The sequence below is a fragment of the Calidris pugnax genome, unplaced genomic scaffold, assembly GCF_001431845.1.
Source record: "Calidris pugnax isolate Ruff unplaced genomic scaffold, ASM143184v1 scaffold273, whole genome shotgun sequence".
NCBI lineage: Eukaryota > Metazoa > Chordata > Aves > Charadriiformes > Scolopacidae > Calidris > Calidris pugnax.
This window is the reverse complement of record NW_015094508.1, coordinates 61006-81865: the sequence shown is the minus strand read 5'-3', so window position 1 is coordinate 81865 and position 20860 is coordinate 61006. Positions and strand designations below refer to the sequence as shown.

The following is a 20860-nucleotide window of genomic DNA, read 5'->3' as shown; positions in this document are numbered from 1 at the left end:
TCATCAGCATCTTCTGTAGCTGTCCTCACTTTAAGCTTGATCCAGAGGATTGCAGGTTATCTTAAACATATTTCTTGTATTCCCTGTCAAGAAAAATGTGTAAGAGCAGGAGGGCTAGTGTGTCTTATCATCCTCTTCCTTTCCTTTGACTTCTCTCTCTAGCTCATCTTCTATCTCACCTTCTGCCCAGCTTGATTATTCACGACCTTTCACATTCTCAGTCTCTCTCATCAGTCTTTATGTCTCGTTCAGGTCACCATGAGGAAACAGACTTCCACACAGTGCTTCTGCTCCATTTGGCCACTAAATATCGTCAGCCTCTCACTTTTAATGGTGTCAGAGTCAGGATGAGGACATGTTAGCAGTCACAAAGGAAGAAAATCAAAGTAGGATGCATAATGCAAGTGCCAGAGAACCCACAGGTTGAGGTGGAAAAAAAGAAAAAGGAAGCTGCAGCAAGCAGGCTCTCTGTTGCCTGCACTTTTCTCTCTTCTGAAAGCAGCGAGGCAGCTGCATCTCTGGATGCTGTAAGGAATGGCAGTTTGGGATTCTGAGGGACAAGATTCTTCCTATCTTAGAATTGAGCACCATTAGAATTTCTTTTTTCAGTTGCTGATTATGATTTTTAGGATAATTTCTGCTACTTGCTGTGAGTTGCATTTTACGCATGAAAATAAGTATTACTTCAAATTTGTTTCATTAAAATCAGCTATGCACAAATACTTTATTTGGATAATGCCATGTTCATGCTGCCACTGAAATGGTGCAGATATAAATTTTTCAAAATCGTTATTTGGAAGTCAGTATGCTTCTAGATGTGGACATACTTGAAATGTTTACTCTCATCAACGTTTTGTTAAGACACTCAACAATACTCATTCCACTTCATATTTTTTTTTCTATAAGATGTGCAGAATTCAGTTTTTTCTTAGGCACTGCTGTATAAACTGTTAGGTATCTTTCTGGAGTTGTTTAGAAAATTTTATCAATACATGTTGTGTGCAGTTATTTACATTCCACTAAATAAGTCACTTGTTCACATACAGAATGAAAACTTTAATGACTGTGGCTTGTAAAAAGATATTTTTTCCAAGGAAACAAATAATTAGGTTTTTTGGGTGATTTTTGGTGCTGTTGTGGATTTTTGTGCTGTGGCTACTGCTCTTTTAATTGCCTATTTTTGGCAGAACAAATAATATCAGAATTTGCCACTATCTTTACCAGCCGCTCCGAAATCATAAAGCACTCTTACAACACAGTAACCTTCGCAAGAACATCTTGTGAGGACAGAATAAAAATCCCAAGGTCATACATGACAACAGTTCTGGGCTTTACATTTCTAGGCTATGATCATTTCTTTTCACAAGAAGCTGATGCTGCTGTAATTGCTTATGACCTTGGAACACAGGAAATAGTTCCCGGACCCTTCACGCATACTTCATTTTAAATATGGTCACAGCAGCCTGCTGTGGGCACATAATGCCCACAAAGCTCTGCATTCATGTGCATTCAGGATTAATGCAGAATGTTCAAAATTAATGCACAAATTGAACGATGAATTTCTCCTTGAGAACCACCCAAATATCCAGGCAAATACACCTGAGCAGCTAAAGTCAACAGGACAGTTTGATCTTTTGCGTGTCAACACACTTAATTTTAAAGGTTGATAGTTTCAAAAGACATTATTTCAGCATTTTACAACCTTAAAGATTATGAGACTACATATACCTCATTTGTATAATCTGAAATACGTCTCTACGTTTTAATTTCAGACTTAAGCTTACATAGTTTTCCACAAAGTAACTGTGGATTTTTTTTTACAGGATCGTATTTGAGGTTTCTGCAGAAAGTTGTGGACTTCATCAGTCCCTGGCTGGGAACTGGAAGCTCTAATTCCAAAATATGTTCTATAATAAAGGCAGATAAACTTAGAAAAATAATTTGGTTTGTTTTTCTGATTTATCTCTAGTTTGCATTGTAAGGATTTGGCAGGAGAGAGGAGTGTTTTACCATATATCAAATCGCCCTCTGCATATGAGTTTAAATATTATGGATTACCTTAGTTTTCTTGTCTTCATCAGTTTAAAATTATTTCCAATATAATAGTTAATTCTTGTTCTACTTTGGAAAAGGAGACAATAATTTATATCTCCCTTTTGAAAGAAAGTGTAGAAGAGTATCAGCTTGCAATTTTTTAAGGTGGTATAGTCTCTGAATTTTGAACATAGGTGTCACTAAAGTCACCTGTATTGTTTCGGAAGTGTACTTGAGGACAGAACTAGATACCTGTTATCACTGTCTTATTAAAACAATCAATAAGATGTATCCATTTGTTTAAGCAGTCCATTTTATTTTGCAGACTTGCAATCCATTCCACTATAATTCTGCCACTGATCTACTTAATAATAGTAAGGAAAAATCCTTTTCGGTTCGCCATGGGGATGGCTCAGGCACTTCTGACAGCCCTCATGATTTCTTCCAGGTAAACAAAAGAAACATTTATTTTCTGTAATGTTCTTGGTAGTAATTGCCTTGGTTTTGCTCTAATTTTTATTGCTACTTTGTTACATACCCTGATTTCACAGGGGCAATTCTAGATTCCCTGGAGGTTGAAATATTAGGTTCATCATTATTTCTGCAGTACCCAAAGCAGTGCTATAGATTACACTGGCCTTACACCAAACGAGAGCCTGTTCCTCCCAGGAGGGACATTAGCCATTAGCCACATTAGCCACAGACTTGCTAGAGTTCAAGCTGTTGCACTGTTTCTGTGACTACAAACATCATGATGGCTTTATCATGTAATTTTGAGGATAACTAAGACTTTGTTATTTCTTCCTGTAATTAGAAGAGATAACAAAAGTTGTTTTGCTTTAGAAGCCAACTCTCCCTTTCATGGTACAGCCTTCTTGCCTGCCGTAGATCTCCATGTGAGTCAGGCTGTGATGAAGAGGTAAGGGAAGTGGTATGCTGTTGCCTGCTCTTACATTGTGTGTTCTGTGTCCCAGTTCAGCAACTTTGCCTGTCACCTTCCGCTGTGCAGAAGAAAAAAACTTGATCGACAAAAGAATTACCAGGTTTGTTCTTCCAGTTGGAGCTACCATCAACATGGATGGCACAGCTCTTTACGAAGCAGTAGCAGCTGTATTTATTGCACAGCTGAATGACTTAGAACTGGATATTGGCCAAATCGTTACCATTAGGTAAGACTAAAGACGTCACGTGCATTTTGTTGGAGGGTTTGGGGGTTTTTTTGAATGGTGCATTAATTTTGGATACCCCTTGGGAAGGTTGAAACTATCATTCGCAGCACAGGAGGTAACAGAAACATCCTCACTTCTTGGTCCAAGGCCTTGCCTGCGTAAGCTGATGAGGAGGTGGGATGGGCCAGGACATGCAGCTAGTATTCAGCATTGTTCTGGGAAGTGCCGTTATTCTTCCACTGCAAACACTTGCAAACCCAACTCGGTCTATGCCTCTGATCTGTTCAGTTTCCTCTTCGTCATCCATTGCCTGTTCTTCTGCAGTGTAACCATAACAGCATCTATACGTGACAAGTCTCATGAACTTGTCATCAGACTTAGAGTAGATACTATTCAAGAGGAAAACTGGAACTTTTGGGCTTCTTTCTTGCACTGAAATAAGCCTATCTGTGCCAGAAAATAGTTTCTGTGAGCAACATGAATTCTGAATGTCTTTTCTGGGCTTTATTTGGGGTTTAGTGTCACAGCTACAGCAGCCAGCATCGGGGCTGCAGGCGTCCCCCAAGCTGGACTTGTCACCATGGTTATTGTGCTGAGCGCCGTTGGCCTGCCTGCTGAAGATGTTACTCTGATCATTGCAGTTGACTGGCTTCTGTAAGTTTAAAGCACTTGATATTTAATTCTTTCTCCTTTTGTTTTTTTTTTAAATGTTTACGTAAGTTGTGTGGGAACATGTAGGTCTGAGAAAAAAAGCAACAAAAACATTTAGAACTGTTGCAGGAATTGGACAAAGACATTTCTAGTCAGAGGTGCTATCAATCTTAAAATAGGGGCAACAAGATTAATAAATCATTAGCATAATACTCAGGAAGGACAAATTTGACAGTACCAAAGAGTGCCTCCAGAGTGTCTCAGTTGCCACTATATTATGATAAATTCATACACCATTCATAAAAATCAAATGCAGCCCCAAGCAGAACATCTCAGCTGATTTCCAGAGTACATAAAATCCATACAGTGGTGGGGAGGGAGTGGAGCACAACATGAACTAAGCAAAGCTGGTCCTCGACTCCATGTGCACACACAGGGTGGTCTGTAGATGGGCCTGTGCTGCCAGCGTTACTCTCTCCTCCTCTGAGAGCTTTTTAAAGACACAGCCCCTTCACCAACAAGCACGCACATGCAAACTCAGAAAGTGTTCCTTATGCCTGAGCCCAACCACCTCACTTCAGAGCACATCATAACCCCTTAGTCACATTAAGCAGCACTTTCTGGAGAGAAACATTTTCACCAGAAATCTTCCACTAGGAAAGAGTAGCAGGATTCATAAGTTAAGGAGCATAACTTTTGTTTGTAGCACAGCTTTTTTGCCTCCTAAACCATGCAAGCTTTCGTGCTCAAACCAAGATCTTGTTCACCAGCATGGATGATATTTCATAGATATCAATGCAGAGATCTTAATTATTTCATAGACTCTGCACATCTCCTTAGGCTTATATTTAGACTCAAGGTGAATGCATTCCTGTTCCTCCCCCATCCTTTCCAATACTTTTCTTGAAGGATTTCTGGCAGCAACCTGTGTATTTCAGAGATATATATAATTTATTTTATTATATAATGCAGCCTTGCAGGCTGTAGAGAGAAATGCCAGTCTCCAGATAAGCAGGGCTGTTGAATGGATCCAAGAATCAATTCAATTTCTGTACAAGTATAATTGCTCTAAACAAAGCAGCTCCAGCCACAAGAACATTCTCCCCATCAACTGTCTGCAACAGGGTCTAATTGGTTTGTTCGCTGTGCTCCACAATCATTTAATTTTCCCCAGTTCCCCTTCTTTCCCAGTGGACATTTAGTTGAGTTAAGGATGATGAGGATCAGTACAAACCACTGGCTCAGAGCACGTATCTAAAGAAGGGTGTAAGAAGAGAACAAATGTATATTGGTTCATTTCCCTAAGTACTCCTTTCACCTCCTGCAAATTGCAGCTCACAGAGTTCCTGAGCTAGAGGTGGTTTTTGTTTTAACAGTTCTCAATTTCTTCTTCTTCTATGCCTTACTGCTTTTGGGACCCATATAAACTTCTATTTTTCCACAAGTCCCATGGAGATGAGTTCCACAACCTAACAGTGTGTTGCGCAGAGGCGTAATTAATTTTGTTTGTTTTAATCTGTGTCCCAATCATTTTATTCAATGCCGTCTAATTCTTTTATGGGAGTGAGAGACAAAGAGAACAGTAATTCCCTATTTCTCATAGAAATGGTACCTTCATGGATCTTATCTTGTCTCCCCTTTGAAAGTCCACAATTTATGTGATTCTTAGGCACAATATGAATATATAGAAGCTACCTGTTCTGCCATGAAACAGACAAAGAATTCAAGCTGTTTCTGATTGGAATTGAGATATTTTTCAGATTAAGCTGTCTTGCTCTGTAAAGCAAATTAAAGATTAATTGAATGTGCCAGGGATCATTGCCAGTGCATTTTGCACCTCAGCAGATGGAATGCACATCGTGATGCCACGTAGATTATTAACACTTTCGCCTTTTGTACTTATTGCCTAAAATCTATTATTTTGCAACCTGGTAGTAGTGGCTCATTAACAATCCTCTAGTTAATTCTGAACTCACCAAGATTTTATTACATAGGCTGGAGGAGTACTTCCATCTTTTTAATGAAGAACAGAAAAAAATTGAGAATATAATAGAAGTATATGAAAGATGAGTTTCCAGTGCTGTTGATTGCCTCACTTGTCAATCTGATCCTACCCAAGTTTTACTTTATCCTTCTCTTCCTTTCTCTACCATATATTTCCTTTCCACGTTGAGAACACGTGGACACTTCTTAGCACTGGATTTAGCAGTTGTAGTAGACAAATATGTATAGGATACACATCAATTCAATTCACTACTGTTTTTGCAGTCCCTTCTATTTGTGAATATATCCACCTCAACACCTCTGCACAGACAGAGCAACTTGTTTTGCCACAAAGCCCTTCCGGTGCTTTGTAGCTGAAAAGAAAAACAAGGAAGTATGACCTTCCACAGTCCCTACCTTACTTCCATGCCAGTTTTCAAACTTTGCTATATTGCATGGATTTTTTGCTCTTCTGCCAAGCAGGGGCAAATTTTTAAGGCCTGCAAGTCACATTTCTGTTGTGAGAAAAGTCAACAGTACAGAAGTATCATATTCCTTTGACTTGTTTAATACAACTTGTACTTCAGCCCCTTAACAAGGAGAAGCTAACAGAAAATAGCCTTTCCCATTTCCAGGGTTTGGGCCAGAATACTGAAGATACTGGGGTAGGCACTCCTCTTGCTGAGGAACTGACTGTTAAAAAGACAAAAGGCACAGTGCAGACTCTTCTGCTACACCCCACAGTCTGTCCTCCCAACACAAAGCAAACCAGCTGTGAAGCACACCTTAGTGCCTGAGAAGAGATCCCTACAGCATTTTGTAACTCTGCAGGCAGCAGTGTGATTACTGCTCTAACAGACTAGAGATGAGACCTGCAGTTCTACACACTCTGTACCAAGTAATTTGTCATGAAGATGACTCCAGGCTTCTTTAAATACATGTGGGGCAAATTGTGCTTCTTGTTCTACAAGAATTTTTTTTCTTTCAATTGCCAAATTACCCAGAATCTAAACTGGGGAAAAAAAAAAAGAGCTCTGGATTTGCTAGAGTCGGTTACTTTCAGTATAAGGATTTTTTAACTAATGTTCAGAATGGTTTAACTGACACCATTTTTATTCCATAGGGATCGATTCAGAACAATGGTGAATGTCTTGGGAGATGCCTTTGGTACAGGTGTAGTGGAGAAGCTCTCTAAGAAGGAGCTGGAGCAGATGGATGTCACCTCTGAAGTCAACATAGTCAATCCTTTTGCCTTGGAAACAACAACACTTGATAATGATGAGACAGAGACCAAGAAATCGTATGTCAATGGAGGCTTTGCTGTAGATAAGTCTGACACCATATCCTTCACGCAGACGTCTCAATTCTAAAGTCAGTAGCTTTCAGGTAAAACAGGGGCGCTAAAGGACATGGCCATATGCAATAGCTCAAAAAGCTTAAAGGATAATTAAAAATTAATTACATCTCACATGCATTTGATGTACCACACAGAATCTGATTCTCCTTACCATTTCTGCCCCCTTCTCATCACCTCTCCCAACAATCTGAACTCACTATCTTTAGTCTTTGGGGATAGCTTGAAGAAAAAGACAGTTGTAAAATACTTTCTTTTTTTGTTGTTTTTTCTTTTAAGAATATACACTATTGCTGAGGCTATGAAATGCCTCTTTGGAATCAGCATGCTCATAAATGGGGATCCTAGCTGGGACAGCCAAACGTGTTTTACTCAGGAGTAGCACAGCATTCCACATCTTCCCCGTATTACAAAGCACCTGTATGAAATCTCTTTTAACATCCTTGCCTTCTAAACAGATTGCACTGTACTTGACACCTACTGTAACTTGATCATGTGCCAAAATACTCATTTCTGCAGCTGAGAGGACATCACTTGGGTGATTCAGGAAGGAACAGACCAGAAAAGCCTTGTAATAAGTATTTTAGTGTGAACAGGGTTTCATTATTCTTTAATTGTGAAATAATTGGGCATGGAAGAATTTCTAGTGTTCATGTAGCAACGTTTTCCCATGCCTTTCACGTCAATGCCAGCTGCTGGGATTGGCCTCCAGATGTGAAATAAATTGCTGTGGGTTTGCTCTTCTGGCATTTGAAGAGTTGCTGTAGTGGTAATTCACTGATTTGGGTCAATTTTGATGGCCTCCTACTTAGTGAATTTCCATCAGAAGCATAAGTAAGCTCAGTAACTGTTGGTCACCTTTGACTCTAACCAAATATTAATCAGCCCGAAAGCAGGCAGAGGTCATGAAGATTAAAACAGAATATACAGTAATGCATAGTGCAAATTCTAAACCTTTCCTCCTTGCCATAAAACCAGATATAATATCAAGAATATAGGAGGCATACCTTTTTGTAGAAAGAAACCACTGTCACTAAGCCTTTTACACGCACTGGTGGTTTTTTTGCTCCTTGGTTTAGTTTGCCAGTTGAACATGCAAGTTTGTAGCTGCAACACTACTACAGTGCCAACATATCAGCTAAACTGTATCTTATGAAGCATTTCGGGACCCAGAAAATCATGTGTTCAGGTGGCTTGCTGTAGGATAAGAAGCACCAAGAACTTCCTCGTAAAATATCTTCATTTTCTAAAACATTTTATACAAGATTTCCATGGTGCAGAAATCACTCTCAAGGGAGGAGTTGCTGTAACAAATTTTTTTGCCTTGCACATTAAAGTCATTAGCCATTTTATATGTAAAGTGAAATTCATATATAGTTCTTTCTTTGTAAATAAGGTTGTGGTAAACCTAAAATTGCACTCATATGCTAACAAATAAACCCTTCAAGTTCCTGCAGTGATATATATTTGATTCAATCCTACACTTTTGTATTTAAATAAACCAGAAGCGTGCCAAAGAGAATGATGAAGAAAAGAACGTATTTACTGTAGGTTTTGACAAATTGCACCTTAAATCAACAAGTCAATGAGACATAATACTGTACTTAAATTAAACATTGTAAACTATATGGAAGTGTTAATCTAAGTATTGGTATGTTTATACAAAAGAAGGAAGACTGAGTAAATCCATCTTTTACCTGTGCAGAATAGTATGAGACAGTCTCTATTTGTACAGCTTTGCTTTTGGAAGAAAAAACCTGCAAGTTTCCACAACTACACTTTGTTTTTTCTTTGCTTTTTAAGTCACCCTTTTCTGATCACCCCATTGTGTAGTCACCTGGTTATGATGTACTGTGAACAGTGTTCCTAACATATTCTAAATAAATACTTTCTCTCTTTACTCTTGTTTTAGACTACCGTCCTCTCCTCACTGTAGAATATTGGGTTCCTTTAGCTATAGCAAGAAAAACAAAACCGGTTGAATTTGTATTTATGTTATCTTCACTAGTGACTCAGCGGTAGCTTTGGCAAGAATCACTCCCTTTTTCCAATAAAATAAATGCTTAAGAGCACACTGCTGAGATTGCAAGAATGTCCTCTAACTACAGATGTTCTGGGCTGGGAGAGTACTGTTAGACACATGCTAAGCAGGGGATTAATTATTATTTATGTATATGGATCAGATTCAACTAAGCAGAGGCTGATGGTGCTGTTTTAGCATCTATTCACCACCAAGAGACCAAACCATATACTGAAGATACTGTTAAGTCCAAGGATGCTTTTCTGGACACAATGTTCTGAGTAAGCACCTCTATGTGTGTGGAAAAACCATGCATGGGCCATGTGTCCTCTTCACCATAGCCTCCTGGTCTGGAAGCTTTGGAGAGTGGTGGAGAGTCTCCCATCAAAAAAGCACCTGCAGCTTTTGGCCCTGTACACCATGTTGTTTCTGTTCCTGTAGGGTCTTTGGGGCTGCAGAAGCTATCACAGGATTGGACCCTGCATTTTGAATAGCATCTGTGGCTTTTTGTCATGGAAGACAAGGTTACCCACTCACACATCCCTGCCGGGATACTCAGGGACTTGGAGTTGACTCTTAACACTAAGAAAAGAAAGCACCTGGACATAAACATACACAGGTCTGTCAATACGCGTAGGTGAGCTATATCAGCTCTACAGGAGTTTAAACTGTGTAAAAACAGCCAGGACGTGCAGTTCGCTTTTCTTTAATCTTCCCAGATAAGAACAGGAACTTCTGGGTTTGAGATCTTCAGAGATACAACCAGCCACTCCCCCAGACTCATGGCCGGGGCCCTCCCCTACGTTATCGTTTCAGGCCCTGTTTGACTGTGGACAATATACCTTGGAGCATTTCCTGTCACCCAGCGAGTGAGATGCTGAACAATGGAGTGTGCCCAGCTGTGCACAGCTACAGCCAGGCAGAGTTTTCTTGGGTTTCCTTTTTCCATGTTTTCTGTCTCTAGCTTTTTCTGGCCCAACACTTGGCAGCACTTGGAGGACTGCAGGCACAGGGAAGACAGGACTACCAGGGCATAGGAGGTAGATCAGGTGAGGAACAGCAACCAAGTCACAGCCCCTTGACTGCCAGACCAGTATGGCACACTGAAAGTGCAGAAACTGTAACGAGGAAAGGCTGTGACCTGTCTATAAACGTTCTTTATGGAAGCCAATATCTCCATTGGCTGTTGGCAAACGCAAAATCTTGAGTAGACATTTTTTTTCTCACTCGCTACTCCTCATAGAGTGTATCAAACATTGCACTGTTTTTGACAGTCTCAATTGTCCCCCAAAAAACCTACATTGTCACCACCATGCAGAAAAATGTGTGAGGAGGAGGAAGTCTTACCTCACATTTACTCCCATTTCTGGATTGACAGTTGGGACTTAACTGCTCTAAATATACATAAGTCTTCTGGGACTCCACGCTCACACTCTTTTTCCAGCTTATGCTAGCTAAATAAAAGATGTGCCAATATATACGTTATTAATCCTTTTTCATAACCTTCCAACTCTTAGTCACCCAGTAAGTGACTCATTCTTGTCAAGGACAGGATTTAGCTTTGATAACACTCTCCTGCCCAAGGTTCCTCGTAGGATGACATAGTCTCTTTCTTTGTTCTCAGAGGTCCTGCACAGGCTGTTTGTTTTACAGGTGTATGTGTAACCAGCCTCTTTTTGATCAATATGCTTTTCCTGCTTATTAAAGCAAAGCCATTAAGGACCTAGCAGTGTAATATTTTCTTCAACACCAGAGTCTCAGGCACTGTATCAAGACAATTTACCGTATGAGGCAAAAATACATCTCTTCTCCTGTTCAGGAAGCTCCAGATAAGAACTGCACTACACGTTAGCAGGAAGGGCACTGACTTTCTTTTACCAAAAATTCTTAAATTTAAAATGGTGTGACTGTATGTTTTTGGGGTGAATAGGAACCTCAGTATAACAGAATGTCACCAGAACATTGTTACAAGCTGTCTTCTGTAATAAAGGCAGACATGCAATTAAATATCTTCTATTTATCCCCTGGTATTACCACTAGGGATTAAAAAACAGTGAAACCATGTCATCAACCACAACATTCAAAGACAAACCAAGAAAACAAGTCAGTAATCCAATTCCAATAAGAACAACTGCCACTGTGCTGCAGTAATAGAAGCTAAAATTATAAAACCAATTGACTGTTCCATGGGTTTCCATGGTCACTGCACCTTGCTAATTTATTATTAAATGAGAAGTAATTATGTGGTGATGACACTTTTTGCATTTTCAGAGGAAATACAAGTTCAAAACTGCAAAGATCAGTTTCCCATTAAGACCCTGTTTTCTCTTTATAAACAACTGCCACTATGCTGTAGCAATAGGAGCTAAAATTATAAAACCAATTGATTGCTCGATGGGTTTCCATGATCACTGTACCCGCTAATTTATTATTAAATAAGAAATAATTACATGGTGATGACACTTTCCACATTTTCAGAGGAAATCCAAATTTAAAACTGCAAGGATTAGTTTCCCATGAAGACCTTGTTTCTCTTTATAACTTGTTAGGAATAACATAATAATAACAAAGACTTAACTCCATGTGTTTACATTGTTGCCAGATTCAACTCCAGGTCAGTCTTGGCTTTCCTAGTACTATTGCTGCAAGATCAGACAGCAACCTTAAACTCCTGCTTGGTCACCTGTCCCCAGTTCCACTCCTTATACCTTCCTTTTTAGGTCTGAGTTCAGTCAGGAGCTCCTTACTCACTCTTGCCAGTCTCTTGCTGCCTTTGATTTCCCACTTGCTGGGATGGCTCTTTCTTGGTCTTGGAGGAGGTGATCCTTGTATATCAGCCAGCCCTCATGGAGCCCTCTTCTTTCCTGGACTGTATTCCATGGCATTTTTCAAAGCAGATTCCTGAAGAGGCCAAAGTCTGATCTCTTGAAATTCAGGGTTGCCTTCCTGGTTTTTGCCCTGATTTTGCTTCTTAGGGTCCTGAACTCCAATGTCTCTTGGTCACTGCAGCCAACACTGCCCCATCCACAACCGGTTCTTCCCAGTTTATGAATACCAGGTCTAGGAGAGCACCTTTACTTTTTGGCTCCTTGATCACCTCTGCCTGGAAGCTGTGATCAGTGCGGTTTAGAAACCTCCCAGGTTGGATGAGCCCTGTTGTATTTTCCTTACAGCAGATATGAGGGCGGTTCAAGTCCCCAGTGAAGACCAGCACCTGTGACTATCTGGCTTCTTCCTGTTTGAAGAAGTCCTCATCTACTTTTCTCAGCCTCTCCAGCTGTCTTAGCCTTTCTTTGCATGTCATGTGTGTTAGCCCCCTGACCCATCCTGGTGCACCTCTGCTGGCCTGTCACATATGCCAATATTTGTCATATACTGGGGAGCCTAAAGCTGGACCAAACCCTCCAGATGTATTCTTGCAAGTGCTGAATAGAATTAAAGAACTACTTCTTTCAACCTGCTGCATGCACTTCAACAACCCAGGGTATGTGCTGGGCTTCCTTGATGGAAGGTCATACTGGTGGCTCAGGCTCAACCTGCTCACCAGACTTCTCAGGTCTATACAAAACTGCTTTCTAGCCAGTTAACACTCAGCTTCTATATGGAGTTATTCCATCCCAGATATGACTTTCCATTTACTTTTCTTGAACACCATAAGATTTGTAACAGCCTTTTTGTGCAGCCTTTTAAAGTTTCTTTTAATAGAAACCCTGCCATCTAGTACATCAAGTGCTCTTCCCAGCTTGGTACTGTCTGTCAGCTTGCTGGGAGAACTTTGTTCTACACATCTTGTAGTTCTTTGTATGTCTGGACAAGATTTCTAGGAGGATTTAGTCCATAAACTTTCCAGGGACTGAAGTTGGGTGACTGGTTTGTAGTTCTCTGTATCCCCCTTCTTGTCTTTCTCGAAGACAAGTGTGACATTTGCTTCCTCCTGTCAGGATTCTCCACCAAGTTGCCATGACCTTTGAAAGAAAATGGGAACTGCCATGCAAATGGTATCAGCCAGCTCCTTGAGCATCCTCAGATGCATTCCACCCACAGTAAGTGATCCCTAACTGTGTCTTCTACTGTGGTCACAGCTTCGCCACCCTGCACCCTGCTAAAAGGGTGAGAGGCTTGAGAGGGGATTTCCCAGTGAAAACAGAGACAGAAATTTCAATAAGTACCTCAGTCTTTCCTGTGTCCTTTGTAATGGTTCTTTGAACGTCATGTTGAAGAGTCCTACTTCCTGCAGCCCCAATTTTCATAGAATCACACAATAGTTTGGGTTGGAAGGGACCTTTAAAGGTCATCTAGTCCTAGTAGTGTACTTACTTTCTCAGCAATTTACTTACAGAATCCATTCAAGTTGCCTTTCTCTTCTCTTGCAAGTTTTAACTTGAGGTTGGCTTTTCTAATGTAATTTTTGCAGGCTCAGGCAACATCTTTGTTTTCCTGCCTGGTGGCCCATCACTGCTTACACACATCACAGAACACTATCTGTGTACTTAGTCTTCATGGATAGATAAACTCAGTCAGAGGTTCCCTATCCGTCCAAGCTGGCCGGGGCAGGTTGCTTCTACACTGCTTCTTAGGTATCATACATTACTGACAGTTCCCATTCTGAATTAACCAGTAACATGGCATCCCATGACCATGCTGAAACGTGCGCACAATACTTAACCACAGCAACAGACTCCTAATCTTGCTGACCTGGGCTTCCAATTCATAACCTTTGCCATCTTACTGCCAAACACGTTAAAAAAGAATCATAGAACCATAGAATCTTGAGTTGGAAGGGACCCATAGGGATCTTTGAGTCCAGCTCCTCATGGGACTAAAGCTAAAGCATGTGACTAAGAGCACCGTCTGGACACTCCTTGAACTCTGACAGGCTTGGGGCCGTGACCACTCCCTGGGGAGCCTGTTCCAGTTGCCCATTAGCCACTCAGTGAGGAACCTCTGAACTTCCCCAGATCCAGCTTCCTTCCATTTCCTCATGTCCTATCACCAGCAACAGGAGATCAGCACCTGTCCCTCTGCTGCCCTCCTTGAGGAAGTGGGCAGTGAGAGTTGCTGAGATCACAGGAGAGCTCCAGCCTGTATCTGGCATTGGGGATCACTACCAGTCCTTTAAGGAGATTTATATTTTAGCCTGGAAAGCTGAGAAAGTGCAGTGATGGGCTATCAGGACTACTGCTCTGGCATTAAGGAGCTGTCTACTGAAGTAATCCATGCTTGCAAAGGGGAAAAAGGAGTCTTCTTCCTCCCTCAAGTCAACAGGAATCGGGAGCCAAGAACATGTTTCTCTGAGGAAGAAAGAACCTGCCTCTCACAGTAACAACCTGGTTACTTCTTTCATTACAGCATTACTTCACTCTTAAAAGAAGACATCCTGCTTTAGAATGATTGTCACAGCAGAGAGTTGAGGGCCAGTGCAGGAAACTGAGTAGAAAAATGGTTCTCACTTCCAGAAATACTATGTCCCTGTAGCTTCTTAAAACTTGGATATGTTTCTTGCTGTACATTTTGTCCTGAAACTTTATGTTGTGTGGGAAGTCTCCAGTTACAAAATTAAATCTACAAAGTTGAGCAAACTCTGTCTTTAGAGGAGGTAATTTTACAAAAAAAAAATGTTTGCGTTACACTGGATACCTACTTTTGCACTTTTAAGGAGGGAAAAAAAAGGATAAGAAAGGGAGAATGAATTAATCTATTATTGCCTGTGAGGGCTGGAGATGCTTTACATTAAACCAAGCTATTGTAAGTTAAGAAGTGCATCTTCATATTATTTCTTTGGTTTTAGGTGGGCAGTTCTAAATTATTCAGTGAAGTAACCTCACCATTAACTTACTGTAAGGCAAAGCAAAGTATTACATCCACAAGAGATTCTTTTAAATCCCACATGAAACGAGGTACTTGTAACTTGCTGCTGGTAACAACAGAACAGGGCTAATACCACCGTTGATATTGCCAACTATCTCAAACAGATCTTTTTAAAACTATATGCAGGCTTGTACTGGTTTTCAGTTCAGATGAACTGTTCACGAAAGAAAACACTGTTTGGGCTGGACAGGTAGCAACACCTGGCTAGAAGGAGCAGAACACGAACACAGGCAGGAGTTCCACCAAGGGATTTCTCCCTTATTATGCATCATACTCCTCTGAAGACAACAGATCTTGAAGTCATTTCAGGAAAATGGAATCCCAATGTTTTTCTCCTTCTCTGACTCGATTTGTATTTACTCCAGTTATTTGTTGTTTCAGTGAGGCCCTCTAAAGGTTCTCATCCATCTATTCATTCACATGAATAGAAATACTTACAGGGGGGTAAAATAATAGAATCTTAGAATTGTCTATGTTGGAAGGGATCTTGCAGATCATCGAGTCCATCTATCAGAATCACAGAATCTTCATGGTTGGAAGGGACCTTTGAGATCATTGAGTCCAACCAGAAAAAAAACCAAAACAACAAAACAAAACCAACAAAATCCACCCACTAAAAAAAAACACAAACAGACACAAATCAGCAATCTTGAGCACTAGAGCATGCCCTGAAGGGCCACGTCTATCCATTTCTTAAATACCTCCAGGGATTGTGACTCCACCACCTCCTTGGGCAAGCTGTTCCAGTGCCTGACCATCCTCTCAGGAAAGTAATTCTTCCTATAATCTAATCTAAACCTCTCCCGCCACAACTTCAGACCATTTCCTCTGGTCCTGTCATTATCCCCTTGGGAGAAGAGGCCAAAACTCACCTCTCTACAACCTCCTTTCCTGACACCACCACTAAACCATATGGCTAAGCACCACATCTACCCATCTTTAAATATCTGCAGAATCCTCTCAGGAAAGTAATTCTTCCTATAATCTAATCTAAACCTCTCCCGCCACAACTTCAGACCATTTCCTCTGGTCCTGTCATTATCCCCTTGGGAGAAGAGGCCAAAACTCACCTCTCTACAACCTCCTTTCCTGACACCACCACTAAACCATATGGCTAAGCACCACATCTACCCATCTTTAAATATCTGCAGAGATGCCAATTCCACCACTTCCCTGGGCAGCCAATTCTATATGTTTGATCATCCTTTCAGTGAAGATATTTTTCCTAATACCCAATCAAAACCTCCCCTGAAGATGCCAATTCCACCACTTCCCTGGGCAGCCAATTCTATATGTTTGATCATCCTTTCAGTGAAGATATTTTTCCTAATACCCAATCAAAACCTCCCCTGATGTAACTTGAGGCTGTTTCCTCTTGTCCTATTGCCTGTTACTTGGAAGAACAGACAGACCCCCACCTCCCCTTTTAGGTAGGCTCATGTTCAGTGGGCAATTGGCCAACACCCCCAAGGCCTTTTCTGCCAGGCACTGCTCCAGCCACTCTGCCCCAAGCCTCTAGCGCTGCATGGGGTTGGTGTGACCCAAGTGCAGGACCCACCACTTGGCCCTCTTGAACCTCATCCCATTGGCCTCGGCTCAGCCAGCCAGCCTGTCCAGGGGCCAGAGGCGACCCCGGTGCCAAAGGATTTTGCCAAGGAGCTTAGGCAGGGAAAGGCTTCGGGAGCGTCGTCTCCTTTTGCCGCGTCAGGAAAGATGCCCTTGGTGGAGAGAAAGCGCAAAGCCTGAGGAAGGCCTCCGCCTGCGAAAGGCAGGAGCCGGCAGCTCGGAGAGGGCCTCTGAGACCACCTTGCTCTGCACCAGACCAACAGCTGCCTCCCTCTGGCCTGAGTCTCCTTTTCACATGTGAAATTTTATTGAAGAGAACAGGTCTATGCGGGCGTCTAACAACGCCCACCATCTTCCCACCATCTTCCCCATCGCCTCCATCCAACAAATGAGCCTCTGTGCTGGGTTTCCCGAGCTGCTCCAATCACCAGGTTTGGGGATCCCATTCTGCAAAGAAACCATGGCAAAAATCAGCGTCACTGCGGGATGTGCAGAGCGAGAGCGGGCTCTGTGTGTCAGGCCCCTCTCCCAGCAGGGACCGTCCCCATTTCTTCCCCAGGCGGCTTGCTGGCAAACGGCCGGTTCTGCCCTGGCCTCTTGCCCACCCGCACGCACTCTACCTGCAGAGGCAAGCACTGGTGGGGCTTCTCCTGCCTGCTGCAGCTGCATGTCCCCAGCAGAGTTTCCTCCTCGCCTTCCTCATCCAGCCCCTTGGAGACAAAGCACAGGGGAGGAGGTCAGGCTCGACGCGACCACGAGGAAACCTTCCTGCCTGCCCCGGGCCCGTCATCTGCACCCGCCTCCTGTGGCTCCAGCACTGCTTGGGAGCACACGCATCTCGGCAGCCGCGCAGAGAGCAGCAAGTCCCCGTTACAGCTTTTCCCCACCGCCAGCTCCCAGCCCCCGGCAGAGACTTACACAGACAGCGAAATCTCGGGGGGCACTGATGGCAGTCCCCAGCGGAGAGGCTCTCTCGGAGCTCTGCTGCACGGTGATGGTCTGCAGAGGCATTTGTGCCGGTACCTGGATCAGCACTTCGCTCCCAGACCCTTGGAATGGCCAGAAGTATCTCTGGAAATCGTCCGGCTGGAAGCAGAAGGCAAGAGCACGGAAGGTGAGGGCATGATGGGGCCCCAGTGCTCCAATGTAGCCACGAGCACAGGCGGCACCGCGCCGCTGGGCTGTGCTTGTGCTGGAAACGAGTGGCGTGTTGGGAAGCCGACAGAAGCGCCCGGCCATCTTCCTGAGCCGGGAAGGAGGGAAACAGCCATCCAGTGGGAAACATCCCATACCCTGCACCGCAGCCAGGGCTTTCAAGAAAGCTCTCCTTTTGGTCAGCAGCTCTGCACGCTGCCCCCACCCTCCACTGCCCCATCTGGGGAGCAGGGAAAGCCCAACCACTGCTCCAAGAAGGGGCTTGTGCACGGCCCAGCTGGTCCCAGCCCTCCTTCCCAAAGTGCAGCATCACCTTCTTCATAGTGTCCATGTCTGCAGCCAGGCACACCATCTCATTCCTCAGCCGTTGAGGTTGTTCCATGGAGCCACCAGAAAAGCCAATCTGAAAGAGAAAAGCTCTCCGTTGGAGTCCCAGAGCTGCCGGGGCTTTCCAGAGCTGGGGCCTCCAGGAAGGGCTGGCAGAAGCTGCTGCCCGTTCTCCGCGTCACCGCCTGGAAGCCCAGGACGGGGCCATGTACCCACCCACCAGCAGCGGGCTCCCCTCTGGGCCTTTCCTGTCCCACAACAGCAGTCACTCACCTGCAGCACATCCGCTGCCCGCTGCCTCCACGTGAGCTGCACAATCCCACAGCAGGCACCGGCTGCAATGCACATCCCCAAGAGAGAGTTACTTTACGAGGGTTTCTAAGGATCCCTGCCATCCCGCCGTCTCCTCCCCCAGCGTGGTGGTGGCAAGAGGCTGGCTGAGGACATGGGGAAAGGGTGCCGAGAGAGGTTGTGGCTGAAGCTCACAGTCGCCACCTCCGTGGTCTGCTGGCAGCAGACAGACTCACCAAGAGCAGCCAGGTTGATCATGACGAGGATCGCGACGAGCCTCTTCTTGTTGGCGGCGACAGTCTCTTTCCTGAAAAAGAGGGGGTTCTGGGCTTAGCAGTGGCCAAGGGCAGAGCCCTGCCTGCCCAGGGGGACTTTCTCTTCCAAGCTGAGGAGCAGGACTTTTGGAGGAGCCAGGGTCTCCTGGTGGGAAGCATGACCCTGCTCGCCCCGACCCACTGGCACCCCTCGTCTCCGTGTCCCCCCTGCACCCTCTTGTACTCACAGGCTGGAGATGACCATGCTGAGGCATCTCTGGACAAAGTCCACAGCTAGCAGGACACTGAAGAGCACGCCTGTGTGAAGCAAGCGGAGATGAAGCTGAGGAGCCCTCTTGAGGCCACGGGTCCAGCGGGGAGGTGGGCGCTGGGCCTCCCTCCCTGGGGGCAGGGCCGTGGGGATGCCCTGGAGAGGGGGGCAGCTGGGGGCACCCTGGCAGTGGGGTACCAAGGGCCGGGCAGGATCCCCCGGCAGGCAGGGCACCCATGGCGTGCCTGGGCAGGGAGGGTGGCCCCGGTCCTGGGGGACCGCGGCCTTCCTCCAGGATCCCACCAAGGCACGCACAGGGGAGCCAGCGCCACATGCTCTGCCAGGCCAGGTGGCCCCAGGCCTCCCTTGGGGCAGGATGGCGCTGGTTGTGCAGGGCCGTGGCTCCCGGCCCAGCCAGGCAGCCTTGGTGACAGCATGGCCTGAAAAAAGGCAGCCCTGAACTTACCCTTCTTGGCTGCAGCCCTGCAGCGAGAGAACCTCGGCCGCCTGGTGCCCCGAGCCTGCCCAGATCGGGCCCAGGGGCCTCTGGCCCATCTGCTGGGGGCTCTTGCAGGAGCCCTTATCCTCCCCATCCTGGGGAGCAAGGAAGCTCTCCTGAAAGCTTCGGTGCTCTCCTTCAGACACACGAGTGTCGCCTGCTCTCTGCGGGCAGAGCCCTCCTGGAGACAGCCCCGAGGAGAACGCCTGCCCCAGGCACACAGCCAGCAGCACACTGCGAGCCCACAGCTTATGGCCCACAGGGCACGACCTCACAAAGGCCTGGCCCCGCACGCTCTGACCTCATGGCTCTGACGCCACAGAGAGAGCTGCAGCGTGGCCACATGCTGGGCAGAGACCCCGCTGACCACTTGGCCCTCTGGTTTGCATTCCTGACGAGACCCGTAGAATCACAGAATTACAGAATCATCTCGTTTGGACGGGAGCTTTAGGATCACCTAGTCCAACCCTCAACCCAACTCTGAGAAAAAAAAACCCATCCTGAAACCATGTCCCTAAGCACAATGTCAGCCTTTCTTTTGAACACCTCCAGGGATGGTGCCTCCACCACTTCCCTGGGCGGCCCTTTCCAGTGCTTCATAAGCCTTGCAGTGTAAAAATGTTTCCTAATGTCCAATCTGAACCTCCCCTGGCACAACTTGAGGCCATTTCCTCCTGTTCTAGAGCCTGTTACTTGGGAGAAGAGACCAACCCCCACCTCTCTATGGCCTCCTTTCAGGTACCTGCAGGGAGTGAGAAGGTCTCCCTCAGACTCCTTTTCTTGAGGCTGAACAACCCCAGCTCCCTCAGCCGTCCTCATAAGACTTGTGCTCCAGACCCCTCACCAGCTTCATTGCCCTTCTCTGGACGCGCTCCAGCACCTCAATGTCTTTCTTGTCACGAGGGACCCAAAACTGGACACAGCACTCGAGATGGGGCCTCACCAGTGCCGAGCACAGGGGGACCATCACCTCCTGAGTCCTACTCACCACGCTCTTCCTGAAACAGGCCAGGGTGCTGTTGGCCTTCTTGGCCACCTGGGCACACTGCTGGCTCATGTTCAGTGGGCTGTCAACCAACACCCCCAGGGCCTTTTCTGCCAGGCACCGCTCCAGCCACTCTGCCCCAAGCCTCTAGCGCTGCATGGGGTTGGTGTGACCCAAGTGCAGGACCCACCACTTGGCCCTCTTGAACCTCATCCCATTGGCCTCGGCTCAGCCAGCCAGCCTGTCCAGGTCCCTCTGCAGAGCCTCTCTACCCTCCAGCAGCTTGACACTCCCACCCAGCTTGGTGTTGTCTGCAAACTTCCTGAGGGTGTGCTCGATCCCCTCCTCCAGATCATTGATAAAGGTATTAGAGAGAACCGGCCCCAACACCGAGACCGGGGCCACCAACTGGATTCAGCTCCCTTCACCATCA

At 45.1% G+C, this 20860-nt stretch overlaps 2 protein-coding genes across 3 annotated transcripts in view; one reads left to right on the top strand and one right to left on the bottom strand.

Moving 5' to 3' along the window:
* SLC1A1 (solute carrier family 1 (neuronal/epithelial high affinity glutamate transporter, system Xag), member 1) overlaps positions 1 to 9097 on the top strand; it is a 54508-nt gene extending 45411 nt beyond the window's left edge. For both annotated transcript variants that reach the window (XM_014965101.1, XM_014965103.1), the window contains exons 9-12: positions 2360 to 2482; positions 3009 to 3203; positions 3723 to 3857; positions 6961 to 9097. In XM_014965101.1, coding sequence (XP_014820587.1) covers positions 2360 to 2482; positions 3009 to 3203; positions 3723 to 3857; positions 6961 to 7207 — 700 coding nt within the window. In that variant the 3' untranslated portion in view covers positions 7208 to 9097. The remainder of the gene's footprint in view (positions 1 to 2359; positions 2483 to 3008; positions 3204 to 3722; positions 3858 to 6960) is intronic.
* A 7642-nt stretch (positions 9098 to 16739) lies between these two features.
* On the bottom strand, positions 16740 to 18256 carry LOC106901817 (sperm-associated antigen 4 protein-like). The gene is made up of 5 exons (XM_014964830.1): positions 18114 to 18256; positions 17564 to 17731; positions 17266 to 17355; positions 16995 to 17092; positions 16740 to 16797 (listed from the first exon to the last, which is right to left on the bottom strand). The coding sequence occupies exons 1-5, from the start codon at positions 18180 to 18182 to the stop codon at positions 16740 to 16742; spliced, it is 483 nt and encodes a 160-aa protein (XP_014820316.1). The 5' UTR covers positions 18183 to 18256.
* Positions 18257 to 20860: the final 2604 nt, after the last annotated feature.